This window comes from Vombatus ursinus, unplaced genomic scaffold (assembly GCF_900497805.2).
Source record: "Vombatus ursinus unplaced genomic scaffold, bare-nosed wombat genome assembly UNPS02014962.1, whole genome shotgun sequence".
Classification (NCBI taxonomy): Eukaryota; Metazoa; Chordata; class Mammalia; order Diprotodontia; family Vombatidae; genus Vombatus; species Vombatus ursinus.
In genome coordinates, this window is record NW_020954740.1 from 231,036 (window position 1) to 252,780 (window position 21,745).

The window sequence follows — 21,745 nt, forward strand, 5'->3', positions numbered from 1 at the left end:
TAAAACTACCTTCTTGGAACTAGTCTTCAAGTTTAAAATGAAGGATTTTTTTTAAACTCATCTTTCCTAAAAAATTCTTACATTTAAATTGATAACATTTAATACTGTATTTTGAAGAGGCCTTTTTGGTTCTTTTTTTTTTTTTTTAAAAGACTGCAGTCATAATAGGAAAACTTCTGTTTTTAATAGGACTAGGAAAGGCTTTCCAATATTATAGCTATTATTACTTATCTCCAGTACATTATGTTTTGTCATATGCATATGCATTGTCATATATTTGTGTTAATAGTATATTCCCCTTGTTAGTAAGTTCTATAAGTAGTCATATCTTTTACTTTATTTGTAATTCTTCTCAATATTGAAGTACAGTGCTATAAACTTTCAAAAAAAGTTTTTAGATTGACTAGCCACTGCTTGATAAAGACGATCAATATTTTATAGTAAAGCCTATTGTTTAAAAAGAGGACTTCTAAAATTCTGGAGAAAAGTGATCATCTGGACCACTGGTCATCAACTACAGGTGGTTCTCTCTATCTTTAGTCTGCTCAACCATTCAGGTACCAGTTCCTATGAACACTTTGTGAAAGCTTGTTTTGCCACTTTCAAGTTAATTTTCACATATGTTCTTTAAAAAATGGGACATTTTTAAAAAAGAAGAGAGAAGAACTTAAATAATTTAGTGAGGACAAATATCTGAAGTTAGAAGAAACATGATACAGAACTAAGGGATAATTTGGGGGTGGGCAAGTTTCCATTACATATTAAAGGACAGGCTAACTATAGAATTGCACACAAAAACATATTACCTCAATCAGCAGCACGAACTGCTTAACATAATTCTCTAAACATAAGAGGCATTCAGTGTGTGGTACTGACTAATTTCAGACTTCATGCAGAAATGAATAGATCAATATCTTTTCTGTACCCAACCACAGATTTACCAAGTTCCTAGATAAATGTAACAGGGACAATTTATTTCTGCAGGCAGACTTACAAGGTGAAAATCACTCAAATGGAGACTATAATGTTCAACAAATAATTACATAGTAAAGGCTTACAGTGACAAATGTTTTTTTTTTTCTTTTCTTCATTCTTCAGAGGCATTATCTTCAAAATACCTTGGACAAAATGTTGGCAATTTTTTATTGCACAAACTTTAAGTATGATTTCTTTAGGACACATCACTGAGAAGCAGATGAAAGAGTGGATAAAGAGCCAGTGGTTCTGACGTCAGGAAGTTCTAGGTTGAAGTCCTGATTAGGTTATATACTAGCTAGGTAATCCTGGGCAAATCATTTAACCCTCTAGGTACTCTAGCGAAGGCCCTAATACTAAAGAACAGCTGGTGATCTGTGTTGGCAGAGCTCTGGATCAAAAAAAGGAAGGGAGAGGGAGACAGATGAGAATAAAGAAGGTATGTAGTAGAGTAAAAATTACAGACAAAGAATATCTGCGAAAAATTCAAGTTTACCTTAATGGATCAACTACAGAATCATAGTACCACAGATTATGAGATAGAAAAAATCTTAAGAGATCATTTTTGTCCAGTCCTCCTCATTTTAGATAAGGAAATTGAAGGAAATATATAGAAGAGAAAAGTTAAGTACAGAGAAAAGAGATTGTACTAAATTATACAATACATGCCAAAATTTAAGTGAAAGAGGGCTAAATTTTATTCTTTGTGAAAATAGCAAGAAAGCTAAACAAGAGACATCAGATCATATTTTTGAAAAGCTATTTTATGCCTTTAAACAACTTTTTATGGGTTTCCTATGCTTTCTTTTCTTCCTTTCAAGAGAAGACATAAATTAGAAAATTTAAACACTATTTAATCTAGAACTTTTAAAATGTCAAAATTATCTGGATAGCTTATATAGAATGTTTCGTGTTGGCTAACTGAGTCAAAGGAAGGTTTCAGCTGTTTTATTTTTTCAACTTTTAAGTCATTTAATTTAATAAAGTGATGTTTTGTTAACTCACATAATGATCTGATAGATTTAAAAAATATTTAAGAGACTCTAATACTTCATTTAGTATAATGTGATAAATTTTGATAATTGAATGAACTATTTTTACAACAGGTACAATTTTGAAGCAAACTGTGTATCCACCAAGTAGAATTATAAAACTGCCTTTGAGGAGAAACACCCTGTGACAAGAATATCTTCCTCCTCACTTTGGCTGTTAAACTGTTACACACTCTTTAAAGCACAATTCAAATACTACCTCCTCTGTGACTGTCACTCTCATACAATCCCCTTCAGGCCTACTTGAGACTTTGTAATTGTCCAACGTACTTACAGTATATCACTGAATATTATATTCATCTTATGTTATATCTTATCTCCCTCCTGGGTGGTAAGCTATATGGGGGGGGGGGTAGGAACTGTGTCTTGTTTAAACTCAACATATCCCGTCTCCCTTATCTAGCACAATATCTCACACACAGTTGCTGCTGTTTGTTAAATGTGTGATAAATAGCAAGCGTATTAGTTTTAAATAAATGAGTTGCCGGGGCAGCTAGATGGCCCAGTGGATAGAGGACTTCATTAACCCTTCTTCATTTACAGTCTGAACGTTCACTAGAAAGGTAACAATTGGATCCACTGCAAATCTGTGTTGTTTATCTCAACTCAGAATGAACCTGTGAACAGTAATCCTTTTATTTATATTTTATTGATTCCCTATCATACTCCTCAAACTATAACTACAAATCACTTTGAAGAGCATAAGCTCTCCACCAATTTACTCTAGTGTTTTTTTTTTCTCTACAGTTTCTAATGGAAACATCATTTTGGTTTTCATAAAGACAGCAAAAATAAAACATATGAATTTCAAAAACCACAAATGAGTAGTTGAGCATAGGCTGAGCACCTACTATGAGAGCAAGGCAAGAATACTTCAAATCTCCTATTTCTAAACTGAATAGCTTCTAAAGTGATCATGAATTACGACTTCTAGTACTTATTTTATAAATATACCCTACTGTATTAAACCAGAAAATAAATTCAATAAGAAAGTTGTATATTACCTCATCAACTCTGACTGAACATTTGTCCCTTTTCTCCTTTTTATGAGATGCATAGACTTTGAAGGAGAGAAGACTCAGGCTGGCAGAACCTGCTGACCACTGAATTACCTAAAAAACAGAAAGTTATACATTTTAATGTTACGATTTTTGATCTCACAGGTAAACTCATCAGTAACCTCATTTATTAGCAAGTACCCTTTAAACAACAGATATATTCTTAATACCATTAAGTAAGTATCTAGTACATATAATTACAGCTTTCCATTTATATTTCAGAGATGCTTTATCTTCATTTCTGACTAATCTTCAATGGACAATCAATCCTAAAACTTTACTTTATCTAACCAGTCAAATAAATAATAACTAATTTTTAAATTTAAAACTTCACTCTGCTTCTTGCTTAGATTATTATTGCAGAGGAGGCAGCTAAGTGGCACAGTGGATAGTACACTGGGCCTGAAGTCAGGAAGACCTAAGTTTAAATCAGGCCTTAAACACTTTTTAGTTGTGTAACCTTGGGCAAGTCACTCAACACCTGTTTGCCTCAGTTTTTCCACATATAAAATGGAGATAATAATAGCACCTACCTCCCAGGGTTGTTGTGAGGATCAAATGAGATAATCTTTGTAAAATGCTTAGAACAGTGTCTGTCAGACACTATATAAATGTTAACTATTTAACTATTTAACATATATGTTAACTATTAGTATTAGTTGATCTCTCTGTCTTAAGTCTTTCTCCACTCTAATCTACCCTCCATACCACTACCAAGGTGATATTACTAAAGCACAGGTCAGGTCTTTAGAGATCAGGTGTTTTTAACCTTTTTTATAGCCTCTTGTGTCAATTTAAGACTCCGGACCCCTCCTCAGAATAATGTTTTTAAATGTACAGAATAAAGTACATAGGATTACAAAGGAAACCAAAGATTAATGGAAATCAAGATGTAATTTTTTTTCTCATCCAAATTTACAGACCTCCTGAAATTGATCTCAAGAACCCCTGTAAGAGATTAAGGCAACAATTTTGGTTTATAGCAATAAAAAGAACATGCAACCAATGTGCCCTAATGATTTTTTTTTTCTATTATAACATTTCCCAAACATGTATTCTCAGTTCTGACACCACCTTATACGGGAGCTTTTTAAAGCTATGTGTTTATGGGTGATAATAGGATTAAGTAGAAGGATAACTGTTTCTCAATTTCCTTATTTGTAAAACGGGGATAATGGCAACCCATTTTTCAAATGGGGTTACTGAGACTTAGAAATTAAATGACTTCCTCAATATCACACAAGAAATTACACTAAACTAGCACTAAAACCAGAAAAAGGAAGGGATGTTAATAGTGAACATTTCCTTTATAAAATTGTTCATATTGTTTTTTATGGTTATTATGTAACATAAGATAACAAACTAGGCTTAAACAAGAAAAAACTGTAAACACAATTTAAAGAAAACTAAGAATGAATGAAAAGTGTCGTGGAATTCAATCAAGAGGATTTTATTTTATAGGGCTGAGGAACAATAGCTAGAATGAATTTTATAGTTTGAAATTTTTTCTTATGATTATGAATTTAAGAAACTTCAACAAATATAAAATTTCCTTATAAAAGAGAAAAAGAGGACTGCAAAAAGCATAAATTTATAGCTTTCCCCCCTTTTAAGTATATACTAAATATAACACAGTAGTTTCAACTTCGTCCTGCTTGTCTGTGTCCCTATCTGAACATCATTCTGCTCTGCTTTGTGTATTTTTAAAAAATGTTTCACTGACAGTCTTCCATCCTTTCTTTCACTATCACTGTCACTACCCTTTCAATCCACTCAATAACTTGCCCCCCCATCACATAAAAAATCTTCAATTATACAAAATAATGGTAGTCAAGCAAAACAAATCAATGCACTGGCCATGTCAGAGAAAGTATATCCCTTTCTACACCTCTAGTCTATCACTTCTCTGCCAAGAAGTAAGCAGAATAACTCATCATCAGTCTTCTGGAACCATGATTGGTCACTGCATTTATTTCATAGTTGTTTTCTCAATCCTAATTTTATTTAACCTTTCTTTAAGCTTTGACATTATTGATTACCTTCTCCTGGACACTCTCTCCTCTTTAGTTTTCATGACGAAGTTCTCTCTAGTTCTCTTCCTACCTGTCTGATTCCAGGTAACTCCTACTAACTGTGGGTATCCTTCCAACACTCTATCCTACATGGTCTTTTATTCCCTCCCTTTACTACTTTGCTTGATGCTCCCATGGGTTCAATTATCCTTTCTAGGTAGATGATTCCTAGATTCACATATGTAGACCTAACCTACCCTAAACTCCAGTCTCATCTTTTCGACTTCTTGAACTGAATATCCTGTAGACATCTTAAACTCAACATGTCCAAAACAGAACATATTACCTCTCCTCACCCTTACTTCCAAATCCTCCCCTTTTCCAAACTTCCCTATTGCTGTCAAAGGCAGAACCAACTTTTCAGTCACCCAGGTAAGCTCTCAACCTCTGTAAATTTCAGGCCTCACTCTCATTCACCCCACAAATCTACTGGTTGCTAAATCTTGTCATTTCTGCCTTCATATCTTTTGTACGCAACCTCTTCTTTCCACTTACACAGCCACTACCCAGGTGCAGGCCCTTACCACTTCAGGCCTAGACTATTACAATGACCTCCTGGTTCATCTCTCTACCTTAAGTCTTTCTCCACTCAAATCCATCCTTCTCTCATCTGACAGAGTGATTTTCCAAAAGCATAGGTCAAACTAAGTTACCTTCCTACACAGTAAGAGCTTAATAAATGATTGCTAATTGACATGTTTCCTTTACAATGCAGTAGTCATTACATAAACTATTCTCTTGGTCCTGTTTAATAATTGCACTAATTTGTACAAGGTCTCCAAGGTTTCTCTAAGCATGTCTCATTTGACATTTCTTACAAAATAAAACAAGTTTTCTATTATATTAATATACCAAATTTTGTTTAGTTATACCCCAACTGATAAGCAACCATTCTGTTTTCAGTTTGTTGCTTTAACAAAAGGTACTGTTATATTTTTTACATGTGTCCGTTTTCTCTTTTTTTTGGATCTCTTAGTGGTATTGGCCTAGTAGATATATAATTGAGTGAAATGGTACGCATAATTTAGTGACTTTTGGGCACAGTACCACACTGCTTTCCAAAATGATGAGAACAATTTACAATGTCACCAATAGTGCATTAGTGTGCCTGTCTTCCCACTGCCCTGCCAACAAATCATCTTTTTTTTTCTGTCATCTTTGTCAATTGATGGGTGTAAAGTAGAATCTCAGAGTTATTTTAATTTGTATCTCTTTATTAGTGAATAGAAACAATTTTTTCCACAAGGTTTTTGATAGCTTGCATTTCAACAAGTCAACAAGCACTTATTAAACATTTATTCTGTGCCAGGCACTCTGGTAAGTGCTGGGGACACAAAGAAAGACAAAAAATATTCCCTACTCTCAAAGAGCTCACAGTCTAATGGGGCAGATGACATGCAAATACATACAGTAAACAGAAGGTAATCTCAGAGGGAATGAGGACTGGGAAAGGCTTCTTGCAAGAGATGGGATTTTAGCTGGAACTTGAAGAAAATCAGGAAAACCAGGAGGTGGAAACAAGTAGAGAGAGCATTTGAGGAATAGGTGTAACCAGTGAAAAGGTGCTGAAATAGGAGATGGAAGGTCATATGTAAGGAAGAGCAAAAAGGCCAGTATCATTTAGAGTACAGAATATGAAGAGGAGTACGTGTAAGAAGACAGGAAGGGACAGGTTGTGAAGAGCTGTAAAAGCCAGAGGACTTTATATTTGATCCTAGAAGAGGGAGCCATTGGAGTTTATTGAGTTGGAGGGCGACATGGTCGGACCTGCACTTTAGTAGTTGAGTGGAGGATGGACTGAAATGAGGAGAGATTTGAGCCAGGGAGTCCAACTGGAATAGTCCAGGTAGATAATGAGGACCTACAACAGGATGATGACGTAAGTCTGAGAAAAGGAGACATAAATGAGACATACTATGGAGAAACTACAGGACTTGACAGTTGGGAAATGTGGGGTGAGTGTATGTGTGGAGTCAAGGATGACCATGAGTAATGGTCTGGGGGATTGGGAGAATGGTGGGGTCTGGAATGCTAATAAGGAAATCAGGAAAAGGGAAGGATTTAGGGGGGAAATTATTGAATTATGGTGTCTTTTTTTGAGAATTACCCAGTCATATCTACTGACTATTTATTTGGGGAGTGGCTCTTATTCTTACACATTTCAATCAATTCTCTCTATATATTAGATATCACACTTTTATCAGAAATACGAATACTACAAATATTTTATCTAGTTAACGCTCTCTTTTAACTGCTGATTTTGTTTGTGCTAAAATTTTTCACTTTTATGTAACCAAAATGTTATCTCATGTAATCCTTTCTATCCATTATTTGGTCAGAAACTCTTCCCTTACCCCTAGTTGTGAAGTATCTCCTTTTCTGTTCCTCCCATGATGAAACCCTTTATATCAAATCCTGTGTCCATTTGGAGCTTATTGTGGCTTAAGGTTTGAGATATTCATCAAAATCTAATTTGTGTCAGACTGCTTTCTAGCTGTCCTAGCAGTTTCTGTCTCCCACTTAGCCCTGGGTTGTAAAGTCTCTGGGTTTATCAAATATTGGCTAATATGTAGGACTACTTCTGTGCCATGTGTATCTAATTTGTTCCACTGATCACTTTTTTTCATTTTTAACTTGTACCAAATAGTTTTGATGATTACTGCTTTGTGGTGTGAACTCCTCCCCAAACCATTTTGAACCCCCATCACTTGAGAAAGGCCTAAAACCTGGACTAACGAATCAATAAAGAGACATTTTGGCCCCCTCTGAGCTTAACCTACCATAATGCCTTGAGTGCTCTAGCATAAGACATACTTTGCTTTACTCTCTCTGAGTAAACTCAAAATGCTCCTTCCTGTATCAGCAACTACAAGGCCAAATGAAACCAACCAGGAGCATTCTTCTGCCAAGGACAGGATGCCTTGACCTAGACACTATCTTAAATAATGGGTATCCTATAGGCACATGTTACATTATATGTCATGTTAATGATAGAAGAAACACAGGCATCCTGAACAAGAAAAGGAGGGAGGAGTGAGAAGGAATTACTTTGAAGATATAAAATCCCCTTTGTCTATCTGTCCTTCTGTTCATTTTTTACAATGAACTCCCATGCATATTTCTACATGCATGTTCCACAAGCTTTGAGAGAAATAAACCTACACATGCAGCCTAATTTTGTTTGTCTTTCTTAAAATGAACTCAGTAATGGCTGACAGTAACAAAGTTTGAGAACTCCTTTTCTTTACATTTTTTTTCATTATTTCCCTTGAGATTCTTGATCTTTCGCTCCTCCAAATGAATTTTTGTTATTTTTCTAGTTCTATAAAGTAACTCCTTAATAGTTACATTAGTATGGTAATGAATGTGAAAATAATTTAGGTAGTATTGTCATTTTTTGTTATATTGATATGACCCTAACAAGGCAGATAGGTGATGCAGTGTATAGAGTGTGAGCCTGGAGTCAGGAAGACTCCTCTTCCTGGGTTCAAATCTGGCCTCAGTCACTTACTAGCTGTGTGACCCTGGGCAAGTTACTTAACCCTGTGTGCCTCAGTTTCTATCTGTAAAATGAGCTGGAGAAGAAAATGGCAAACCACTACAGTATCTTTACCAAGAAAACCCCAAATAGGGTCACAAAGAGTAGCACATGATTGAAAAAATGACTGAATATGACCCAAACATGAACAATCAATATCTCTATTACTTAAGTCTGTCTTTATTTCTGTAAAGAGTGTTTCATAGTTTTATTCATTTATTTCGTGTGTCTTAGAAGGTGGAGTACTAAATTATTTTATTAATTCTAGAGATATTTGCAAAGGATTTTTTTTATCTCTTCCTGCTACAGTAGTATGCATTTAATAAATGTTTTTGACTGATCCCACCATATTCAAAAATTTTGTTTTTACTTTTTGATTCATCAAAATAGATGGCCAGATAAGAAAGTAAAGTTTCAGTGTTCCTGATTCAGGTCAATGTGTAAAATAGGCTATTAGAATTGCTTGTTTAAATGCATATATTAGCAGTTTGGAATACAGAATCTGATTCTTCCTACCCATTATTTTTCTGTCCATCTTCTGAAAAGAGCCTTTCCCTTTCTTCCTAAATCTTAGTGCCTTTTTTTTTTTGAGATTATCTCCAATTTACCCTCTCTAGACAGTCAGTTCTGCTATAACTTGACATGCATTCTCAAAAGGGGCTGCTAGGTGGTGTAGTGAATAGAGCATTGGTCCTGGAATCCACAAGATCCGAGTTCAAATGGAAATTCAAATACTTACTAGCTGTGTGACTCTGGCCAAATGACTTAACCCTGTATGCCTCAGTTCCTCATCTGTAAAATGAGCTGGAGAAGGAAATGGCAAACTACTCCAGTATCTTTGCCAAATGGAGTCACAAAGAGTTGGACATGATTGAAACAACTGCACAACAACAATGCATTCTCAAAAAGCACTGCATTATGCAAAATTGTGCAATAAAAAACACACAAGGCTTATGGGGAAAAAAAGGGGGTAGCGTCACAATGCTCAAAAATCTTGTCAGTAACATTAAAAAAAATAGGAACATAATAAACAGTAGAAGTTCTATAAACATCAAATGGTTTAAAAGTACATAAATGCTACAATAAATAGTGGCAGTGTCCAAAGCTTCAGGCTGTCCACGGACAGAGCTAATGCTTGGCCTTCATCCAAGTTTGCCATAGTCTGGGTTGGCAAAAGTTTTGAGTATGTTGGGCTGGCTGCACTTAAGCCGGGGAAGTCATGTTGGTCAGAAGGGGGCCCAAATACCTCCTCTGCCCACAGTTTCTACTGCACCAAGAAATACACAATATGTGACTTTTTACCTTGACAAAGACCTGAAATTTGCTTAAGGAAGTGAGCATCAGAATGGTTGCAGTTTATGAGTTATTGTGAAGTGGCATAATTTTATGCATTCTCAGGATTTCTTGTGGAAGAACTCACCAATGTGCAAACTTGAAATCTGAGTTATATTAAGTTGTGTTTCAAAACATTTGTTACAGCAGAAGTTACCACATGTACTGGCTTATACAAACTTGTTTGTAAGCTGACTACCCCATCAGACCTTAGCTTAAAAAAGGCCAAGGTCTCCCACTGCAATCCCAGGCCACTGCCAGTCATCCTGACCTATGTCTTGCTATTGGGAATCCAAGGACTCTGGAGGAGAGATTGAGGCTGATGACTTTGCAGACCCCTGCCTCATTTAAATCCAATTTGCTTGCAAATCAACACACCACCTTCCTCAAAGTCCTTGATCCTCTTCCAGAACTAGAAAGAAGGACCAACATCACCACCACTAGGAAGAGATGAGAATATGTATCATCTGTCCTCAGAGAGTAAAGTAACTTGCCCGAGGCTATATAAGCTAGTAAATAGGAGAGCTGAGACTTGAATTCATATATAAGTCCAGGCTATTTCCCATTATACCATATACAATTAATAATGAAAGATAATTTTAAGCAACTTTACTATTAGGAAAACTGCAGATATAATTGTGGTCCCTAAACTGAGACAGCTGTCATAATTTTCCCTGGTCACATGGCATATTTATGTTTCCCTTTCCTGAAATATTGTAACACTGAGGAGCTATACCACACAATTTCTTATTGTAATTACATTGCTTTGTTAATTCCTTCTTTCATGCGCGCTACTTTTTCTCCCTAATTAGACTGTAAATTCCTTGAAATTAAGGAACAGGTTGTACCATACTTCTGTTCTCATACTGAAGGGATGGTGGGACCTGGACTCCAAAAGGCAAAGACCATGTCTCTGGCAGCACCCCTAATCTCAGCAAAGCCCCAGTGAGAAAACTCTCTCCCTGGTACAGGCACATACAGAGCTGACCTTGTAATTTCTCAGATAAAAGCTACCAGTACAGGCACAGGGGACCATGCTCAGGCAACCCTTTTATCTTGCCCCTCAACAAAGCTATCTCTGTTGACTCCCTGAGTTTTCCCATCCATTCAGGCAGCCCAGCACTCAGACTATTTGCATATACAGACCACTCCCTAATTGCCCCCTCTCCCATCACCTAATAATTAGCATACTTGGAGGTCTTTTCCCAGTACCTTTTTCATACTAACTTTAGCATCAATCCTATCAGATTGCAGGCTCCTTTGAAACTGTATTTTGCTAGAGTTACAATAAATTTTGCCACTAGACTAAGTGACGGCTTGAGTGTGTGAATTCATCTCAGGCAACTCCAATTTGTACCCTGACATTTTCTGGGTTACTAGCACCCCAAACCATGTCACTGTGACTTTACATATGTGAGTACTATCCTCATCAGTGTGAGTTTCAGCCCTGCATACTTTCTACCTGTACAATTTTTCTCTGTTTTTTCCTAAGTTTTCCATAAAAGATCTACCAAGCATGACAAAAAAATTTTTTTTGCTATATGACTAGCCCAGCTCCAATTTCAGTCATGCATATACTTAGGTCTATTTTTCTATATTAACATATGATTTATGTAGCTCATTAGAATTTAAGCTATTTTCAAGTAGGGATCGTTTCATTCACTGTAACTACATCTCCAGTACCTAATATGGTGCCTGGAACACAAGAGGCATTTGTTACTTGTTGACTGATTATATTCTTCATACTACTTGTCACTTGTAAATTGTTGGGAACATGGTACAGCCTACTGAGAAAAATTATTATTATGCTATCATATTAATAACTAATTATTAATCTGTGATTTGGGCTTTTCTCCTTCTAATTTGTTTAGAATCCCAGCTCTTGTTAAAGTCAGTCTGTTTCTGAAGGACAGGCTGTTTGATGAGATTACTAGTAGCCCTCAAGTTGGAACATGAGGTTCAGACATCTAGGGTTGGACCCAACTCAACCAATTTAATTTCTATTTAGAGTATAAACAAAATCCACCTAGGCAAGCATCCCTAACCTGACAGAAGGAACCCCTGGTCCTTGGTCCCTTCCATTACAGCAAAGGTTCCCAAATTTATTTGGCCTACTGTACCATTTAAAGAAAATAAAAATTACTCAGCAGGCCCCTGGAAATCTACTTTCTTTAAGACTCTAATGGTTTTTTGGTTGTTTTTTTTTTTTTTTTTTGAAATTTGCACCATTTCAAAAAAATCTAAAATATATATATTTTTAAAAGGATGTATCTTAAATTTAATTGTAAATTTGTAGTTGTTTTCCTCCAGGAAAATTCTTATGATGCAATATTGCATAACGTAACCCTATAATATTATATTGTAAATAAGTCATTGCATGCATATATTCCTGCCAATGCATGCTGGACTTCCCGACAATGCACTACATGCTTGCCTGCCAACACTTGCTTGTTAAAACCTGTAAGTGGACTTGACCACTGATTGGTTATAACTTGCATTTTGTGTGTTTATTTGGAAAATAATGCAATCACTATGACTCTAACTCTGTTACACAACAGATGAAACATGTACAAATGGTTTTTCAAAATTCTCTTCTCTTTTTTCCTTATGCTTCCACTGCCCTCTTATTTTTATTCAATGCCCCCCCCCAATTGCACCCGAGGCTACCATCACCCCCCTGCATCGTTCCAGAGCCCCCAGAGAGCAGTACTGCTCACTTTGGGAACCTTTGCATTTGAGTACAGGGTGACCCACTTTTTTTTTTTTGGCTAGGCTATGGGGTTAAGTGACTTGCCCAGGGTCACACAGCTATTAAGTGTTATGTGTATGAGGCTGGATTTGAACTCAGGTCTTCCTGACTCCAGGCCAGCACTCTATCCACTGAGCCACCTAGCTGCCCCCTGGGGTGACCCACTTTTGCAGAAAAAAAATTCCTTACTTTAATTACATATAAGTAAGAGCTGAACCAATGCTTTTGAATTGAAAAGTCTTTTCTGCACCAAGAACTAATCAGTCAATCAATAAAGCATTTCAAGTGCTTACTATGTATGAGGCCTGTATAGAATAACTCTACATCTGGAGTAATATGGTAGTAAGTTGATCAGAGTCTTAAGAAAGTGAAGGAAATTAAATAGTTTGTGTAAGTTTTTGCTGGAGTTTTTGAGTTTCTGAATTAAAAAAAAAGTTTGGTCAGATATTTTAAGAAAAAACCCCTTTATCCAAAGCAATTTTATGGAATTTGGAAGTTACTTATCTTCAGTCAAAGATCACATCATGTGATTAATTATTGGGATTTTCCTAATTTTTTCATGGCCTTTTGTTAAAAAAAAAAACAAAACATTAACAAGTGTTGGTTACTCTAAGAGTTTTTTAGCTTGAGCTCCTTGTACACGAGCCATTAGAAAAACAAAATTTTATATTAAGAGTTCATTACGGTTTTAACAGTGACATTTAAAATTCAATTTTTCATGTTTAAGAGCCTATAAATTTCAACACTAATAACGTCTATTTATCATGATAAATTTACTTATGATGAGAAAGAGATGCCAGCAATAACAGCTGGAATGAATATTTTTTCAGGCTTTTTTTTAATGAAAATTAATCTTTTGTCTTCTTACTTCCTTTTAACTTTCTAAGAGTACAGTGTGGGATTCAAATCTACACTGAGCCTGTCTCAAATAGTGTAGCAAGGTTTGTTTGTTTTGTTTTTAAGTGGGAGGTTGGAAATAGAGGCTGTGGAGGGGGGACTAACAGGGACATACTCATTTTCCTATGCTGAGCAGGGGAATCCAGTACTTTTCATTTTACAGCTGGAACATAGTTTTCCTTATTCGGCATTCTGAAAAACTATCGTTAGTACAAGTGAAAAGAATATAATGTGCTTTTTTACTTTTTCTCCCATCTCACAAGACTAAGTTCCTATGAAATTTTATATATAAATACACACACAAATATGCATGTATGTGTATATACACACACAAACACACACACACACATATATATTTATATATATTTTCTCCCTTCCTATTTTTGCTGAAACAAATTCCATCTCTCCTTAGGCAGACTGATGTGATATGCTGATTCATGTTAATACTATGAAACAATTAGTAAACAATCAAAAAGTAAAGCTAATTCTTCCCAATAGTTTCCTATGTCATCTGTTTATTTTTAAAATCTTGTTTCTGAACTCATTTGGTTGGGTAAGAACTTCTGAGATTGTTATGAAAGCAAAGTACTGCTTGTAGTCCAAATATTTATCTCCCTTGTCTTCCTCCTCGCCTGTTTTTGTTGAGATTTGATTCAGAGTGTACTGTTATTCTTAAAGTGAACATTTTCAGTTCAGGTTTAGTGGTGAATAGAGTCCTCTGTATTTATTTTACAAGAATTTAACTTTTTTTTCCCTCTGAAAACGAGTGTTACTGAGCCAGAAGATCTGCCACCAGCGGCAAATAGTTGTCTTATGCATAGCTGCGCACACGCCCAAAACTGAATCTTAGGCCTAAATCAGTAGGTCTTATTTCTTCCTGAGAGAATGTAGATGTTTCAGTTCTTAACCCCTTTGAATTGTGTTTGCAGAAGGATTTAGGAAGAAAAGAATTCTCTATTGGTTTCTTTCATAAGACAATCCTTCCCCATTTGTATTTACATAACTGAAAAAAGATTTGACTGGATTTATGATGTTCCAGAAAAAAAATTTCTTTGGATCATATCTTATGCTAAAATTATTTAGAATTATTACATTCCTAATCTCAAAACTTGGTCCCTGAATCAGAATATAATAATATAATAGTGACTTAAACAAGTTCTCCCTCTATTTGATATTGAGCTTTCCTTTTTATTTAACAGAAAATTTAAAAGATTTCTTTGGGTTTCTTTGTGTGAAATTTTAAAAAATCTGATGAGTACTTTTGAAGGGGTAGGAAACAAAACATTGGTGAAGTGTCTATTTCTTTGACTGCCTAATTTGGCATATTCTGCCACTTTTAGAGAAACAGAATTTGATGTTCTGTGAGAAAGATAGTTCTGTCTGAACACTGCCTCATGTGTTGAAGAACATTTTTGGAAGTTCTATGAAACAAGATCACAGTCTACTTATATGAAATGGAATAACTAGTAAATATGTATTACGGACATTATAGCACTAAAAGGCTTGAAGTTTCTCGTACGAAAAGCTTGTTATAGCTAAACTTGTTTGTTACTTGTCTTTTCTTTTTACATTTCTCAAATATATCATCTGATGGCCTTGACTTTATGTATCACCATGACTATAATAACAGATTATTTTTATGAGTATATGTATCAGAACTTCCAACTTCCCTATGCATGCTATTTCCCTGAAAGTAGTGACCCTATGTATACTTACATATTTATTCTAGTGATGTTTCCCATTCAAAACACTTTGCGAATTGTTTTGAAATTGCCATCAGAGGCTATACCACAACATTCTGCCTTGTGCTCCATGCAATTCCTTGTTACTTGGTCTCTGGATAACTATGCAAATAATCCCATATTTTATGGGCTCTTACAAAAGGACCACTTTTTTCTCCATATTTACAGCTTACTCCAGCATGTCAACCTCAAACCCCCATTTTGTAGATGTATATGGTACAGCAGGGAATTCATGACTTAGTCAATTTTCTTAAATGAACTTCTAATGTTGCTCTGCCCCGTTTATTTTTCCCTGTACTACATCATCCTATTCAATATGCACAATCCATCTGTTTCCCTTCCACCCCACCCCCCCACCAATATCCCTCAGTGAAGTAATAAAACCTTCACAAGCTATCTTTCTAACTGCAGAAGTAGTACTGAAGGTGTTCAGAAGTTCAAATGGTCTTTGATTACAAATGGGAACAGTTATCACAATTAATCCAAGTTTGACCAGCAAAATATATTTTACATGCATGTAAATATATTTATTTTAGTTATAATAATTTACATAGTCCCTCCCCCTACTTTTCAGTCTTCTTATGCTTTACAATCCCCCTCTCCCCCACATATTCTTTAATCCAATGACACTGGCCTCCTTGTTCCATGAACATGACACTCCATCTCTCAGGTCTGGGCATTTTCTCTGGCTGTCCATCATGCTTGGAATGCTCTTAATCCTCATTTCTACCTACTGGCTTTCTTGGTTTCCTTCAAGTTCCAACTAAAATCCCATTTTCCACAGAAAGCCTTTCCCAATCTCTCTTAATTTTAGTGCCTTCCTTCTTTTAATTATTTCCTAATTATCCTGTGAATAGCTTGATATACATATTTGTTTGCCTGTGCTTTCTCCTAAAAGACTGTGGGCTCCCTTAGGAACAGGGACTTATGCCATCTTTTGTATCACCAGAATTTTGCACAGTGGTTGGCATATAGTAGGTGTTCAATAAATGCTCACTGACTAATTAGGCTTCTTTCATTCCTTAAGGATGTGTTTGTACTCTTGCTTTTTCATCCCAACATTTGTTTAACTTACAGTGGGGATAAGGAGAAGAGAATTTTTCTTCTATTATCCCACAAGATACTGTAGTACATTAAAAATTAAAAAACTTTTTCTTATTTACTGGTGACTTCTGATTACTATTTAGCATTGTATCTCTGTGCTCCTTTGAAACTAGCAACACATTTTTCATGCCTGAAAAACCAAGTACATGATGCATAAAGATACTATATATAATAACATTTTGGAATTTTGCCAAGAGTGAGTTCATTACTAATATTTCCTAGATGTCTTTTTTGGTACTACCCAAGTCCAATGATCTATTAAACTACTCAAGTGCTGGTTTAATACAAGACAAATTCCATTGAGATAAAGCTACACCTGTAGTGTGAAAATGCCCTGTTAATACTTTCCATCTAAGTATTTTATGAGTAACTTCAGACTACAGTAGAAAATTGAATTTACAAATATAAAACCTGGCATTACAGAAAAATCTCATGGCATCTTAAAAAGTTAGTCAATCAACAAGCATTTAAGATACTGAGCTGTCCAGGCATACAAATATAAAAATATGAGCCCTTGCCCTCAAAGTGCTTACTATTCTACTAGGAAGAACAAAACATTCACACATAAATAAAATAGGATAGATACAAGTGACAGGAGGTGAAGGTAGAGTGGGGTGAGAATCACTAACACCTGAGGGAATCAGGAAGCATTTTACAGATGAGGAAACTGAGACAAAAAGAGTTACATGACTTGACCAGAGTCATAAAGCCAGTGTCTGAGATTGGATTTGAACTCACATGTTCCTGACTCCAGGCCCAGAGCTCTACCCACTGTGCCATATAGTTGCCCCCACAGTCAATTAGGCATGTTAAACAAAAAAAGCAAATACACACACGTATACACACACATATGTATATATGTACAAAAGAAAAATGTATGGCAAGAATTAAACAAAAAAAGACTATATAAAAGAGTAAAAATGTACCCACCTGCCTCTTAACCCTTCTGCCTAAATACAGGAGTTCTCAACATAGGGTTCATAATTCTTTTCTGGGAGAGTGATAATAGCTTTTAGTAAGCTATTAAAGCTTAAAATTGCACTAAGACTTTTGCTCAAAGGGTAGGAAGCTCCAGATGTACTTTGTCATACTGGGCATTTGCTCTGAAGTCAAAGGCTCTGGGTTCAAATACTTCTTGTGTAGCTTGTGCAGTGTGACCTTAAGCAACCCAACTTCTCTGCTATGCAATTTCAACTTAAGAGTAGATGGCCCTTCGAGCTCCTCTGCAGTTCTAAATCTGTGCTCTTATGGTTCTATAACAGACAAATTCAATACAAGAACATGAGGAAGTATAACCCTATGAATTTTACTTTATGCATTTAATAAATATTATTCTGAGACTGAGGTTGAAGACCACGGGCTTCACCATATGGCCAAAGGGGTCCACGACTTTAAAACATCCTTCACAAATAATTATCCAGTCCTGTGTGATCACCTCCAATAACAAAGCACTTACTAACTAACACTCTGGCTCATTCTACTTTTGACTTTGCTTCCCTATAACTTATGCCCATTGGTCCGAGTATCAGCCTGGGGTCAAACACTAAATAAGTCGAATCTTTTTTCACATGCAGTCTTATAATTATTTGAATACAGAATGATACAAAAGAAGATACTAAAACATCCATACCTTTTGGCCTAAATATCCCAGTTAAGGTACATCTCCCAAGGAGGTCAAGGTAAAAAAAATATGTCATGTTATTTTACCAAAACATCCATACCTTTTGGCCTAAATATCCCAGTTAAGGTACATCTCCCAAGGAGGTCAAGGTAAAAAAAATATGTCATGTATTTTACCAAAACATCCATACCTTTTGGCCTAAATATCCCAGTTAAGGTACATCTCCCAAGGAGGTCAAGGTAAAAAAAATATGTCATGTATTTTACCAAATATTCATATCAGCACTTTTGGTAGTACTGTAAAACTGGAAATAAAGCAGGTATACATCAAATGGAGAAATCTAAACAAACCATGGTACATAAATGTAATGGAATATTACTGTGCCATAAAAAAAAATGAACAAAAAATTCAGAAAACTAAGGGAAGAAGCATATGAACCAGAATGAGAGTAAAGTAAGCAGAAGCAGGAAAATATACACAATAACTGCAACACTGTATATTAAAAAAACCTAAATTGAACATTATAATGACTAATATTGGACCCAGATTAAAGACAAGAAATGCATCTTTCCCTCCTTTTATTGGAAAGGTGGTTGATTAATGTATTTGATATCAAAAGGTGGTTAACTCATTGGTAGATTTTCCTTACTTCTTTTTCTTCCTTGTTACAAGGGAAGGATCAAGGGGAGAGTGGGGATATATTCAGAAATAACTGACAGAAAAACAAAGTTGGGGTAGCCACATGTTCTCTAAGCCTGTTTGTTCAACTGCAAACAATGGGTTTGCACTGGATGACATCCAAAGTCCCCTCCAGTTCTAAATCTTTGACCCTACATTCCTATGACTCCAAGTGATCCTCTCTTTCCACTATATCTCTGCCTCCCTATTAATGCTGCCTAAGCCTGCATTAGCATTTTGCTGATTATGTATTCTAATTCATGAGTCACACAACTGTCTCATGCTGAACTTCTTACCCACTGAAATCTACTCAGTCTTTCCTACAAACTGCTGTCTAACCATTTATGTCCTATGCTCTACTCATCTTGATTTTTTTTTAAACTATATATAAGACCTTACACTCATGGTTATTGAATTTTATCTGGTTAGATATAAAAATTTTAAGCTACAACAGGAATTTTGAAATTATCGTCTTCAAATTGGTTTAAAATAACTGTGGCAAGTCCATTAATGACACAAGTAAGCCTCAGTTTTCTAGATGGTAAAAACAAATATATATAGAAATTATAATGAATGTATTTTCAATAACGTATTAATGAGAAAGATACAATTTAAGGACAAGATTCACCAACTAAAATGAATGAATGAATAAATAAAGCATTTATTAAGTGCTTACTATGTGTAAAGCTCTGTGCTAAGGTCTGAGAATACAAATTAAAAAGATAATTCTGTTCTTAGGGAGTTCCCCTCCTAATGGAAGAGACAACATATATGGGATGGTAATGTCTCTTCTTTCTGATGTTGAACCATTTGACAGTGTCAAGGACTTTGGTGACAAAAACTTGCTTTCTTAAGCCTTCAATAGATGTGGTTGCAGCACCTGCAGACACCTCCACAGGGGCTGCTTCCTAGGAAGACAGCTGTAGTTGCTGGGGTAGGAGCATTGCTATTGCCAGTGCTCTTAAGCTCCCCCGGTCTCCATCAGAGTCTAAGAGGAGATTGTCATCTAGGTGGTAGTAGTGGTAGCTCAATTTGCCGGGCACATGCTCCTCCTGTCTGCGTTTTAGGGTTTACTGCTGATTCAGCTAGGCTAGGTTGCCTGCCCTCTGCCTCCTTAACAATGGCTGGGCCAGAAAGAAGACATACCCGTATATGCTCACCCCCAGGGATCTTGTACTTATCCACTGCTTGAGGCAACTGGCCAGCACCTGTTTCTGGTGGTGATAAGGAAGGTAGGCCCCTTCACAATGATTTCTCCCCTCAAGGATGGCTTGCTTGAGCTGGTAGCAAGCAGGTATGGTAACCGCCTTTGGGGCACTGCCATTTGAAAAACTCTTGCCTTCAGGGTTCTTGGCTGTCTCAATCAAGAATCAAGGGGAGAAATTTTATTACCACAGAAATATAAAAGTGAAATACATGAGTCATCAAGGCATGGTAAAGGAAGTAAATTCTCTCCCACTGTACCTCAGAAAGCCACTCTATTATTTGCTCCCTTCCAAGTGAAGAAAGCCAGGAATTCCCGTTTTTTAAGACCTTTGGGAATACTCTTGATTTTCTCAGAGCTGTTTCAGTTATTAGGCCAAAAATGTACCTCCCTTATTTCTGGTTAACGAGTACAGCCCTCTCCTTAAGCCAGGCTTAACACATGTAATATGGTATTGAAATCAAGTCCACTGGGAAAAATAATAACCAAATTTAAGTGAATAGTCTTAAATGGCAAGACGAAAGCCAGAATGAAGCAAAAATGCCCACCCATAAATTTTAGTTGCTCTAGATGGGTAGGCTAGTACTATTCTAATAGTAGTCTGCATGTAATTGAGACCTTTTACTGTTCAATTTCAAAGAGCTTAGGAAAAACAAATTATTTAACTAAACTTGAGCTTCCATGAAAAAAAAAACCACTAACCTTTGAAAGAGTGTCATTGTTTCTTCCTTCTCAACTGTTCCTGTCATAGACCCAGCAATGAGACCACCCTAGGTTTCCCTAATTTGCCCAGAATGACTGTGAAGAATGGCTTTTTTTGGTTTGTTTTTTGTCATAAGCCTTATTAAGTTATCACAAGACTCTAGAATTTAGAGTTGGAAGACGTCTTCAAAATAGTCTAGGCCAATTTATTCATTTTACAGATGAGGAAATTGAGGCTAAAATAGGGGTTATCACTTTTTCTGATATCTGTAACACAAGTAACAACACAGGAGCCACCAGAGTTTTTGGGCGCCAGCCTATAACAAGTTTACTCTTGATCTGGGCAGACAAAAAGGACAGGAAGACAGCTTTGGAGGGGTTAAATAAGCTTACTTTATCCTATTCTAGTCTTCTCAAGAGAGTTGGTGATAATAGGAGCAGCAACTCCTACAGCATTCCCCAATCACTCTTCTCACAGCGGAAGTTGAGAACAGGAGCATAACTCCCAGCCATCCCCTAAGCCTCAATGGGGGCCAGTTGAGGTGAGCAGACAGATGGCCCCCAAACCTTGATGGTACCAATCAAGGTAAGCACACATGCACTTTCCTCTTGTGCATTCCTATTCCTCAAATCCCCACTCACTGACTAGTGCTCTCTTGATTTATAAAGAAGCACACAAAGAAGGCAATTTGCCAACATTAAGCTCCCAGGTTAACTTTAGCAGTATCATCATAACCTAGCATAGCACAAGCACAGTAACCATTACATTATGTCACCCCTATATCTCACTGTGCAGTCACAGTGGAAGTTGTTTTCAACCCTAATTTGTGGAAAATATTAACTTTGGCCATGGATCCTGGGACCTATTATCTAAAAAGAATAACAAAAATCCTCCTTACACACACTAAAATCCACCTTACTAACAGTATCCTTTTAAATATATTTATTAGACTATAGGCTCCTCTACATTCCACCTTTTTAACTGGAATTTTTTTTTATTATTACAAGAGATTGTTTGTTG

At 36.1% G+C, this 21,745-nt stretch overlaps 1 protein-coding gene across 2 annotated transcripts in view; it reads right to left on the reverse strand.

The window, feature by feature from the left end:
• APOO (apolipoprotein O) overlaps window positions 1-21,745 on the reverse strand; it is a 92,130-nt gene that overhangs the window by 54,779 nt on the left and 15,606 nt on the right. For both annotated transcript variants that reach the window (XM_027845455.1, XM_027845454.1), the window contains exon 2: window positions 3,032-3,139. In XM_027845455.1, the coding sequence (XP_027701256.1) occupies window positions 3,032-3,139 (108 nt within the window). The remainder of the gene's footprint in view (window positions 1-3,031; window positions 3,140-21,745) is intronic.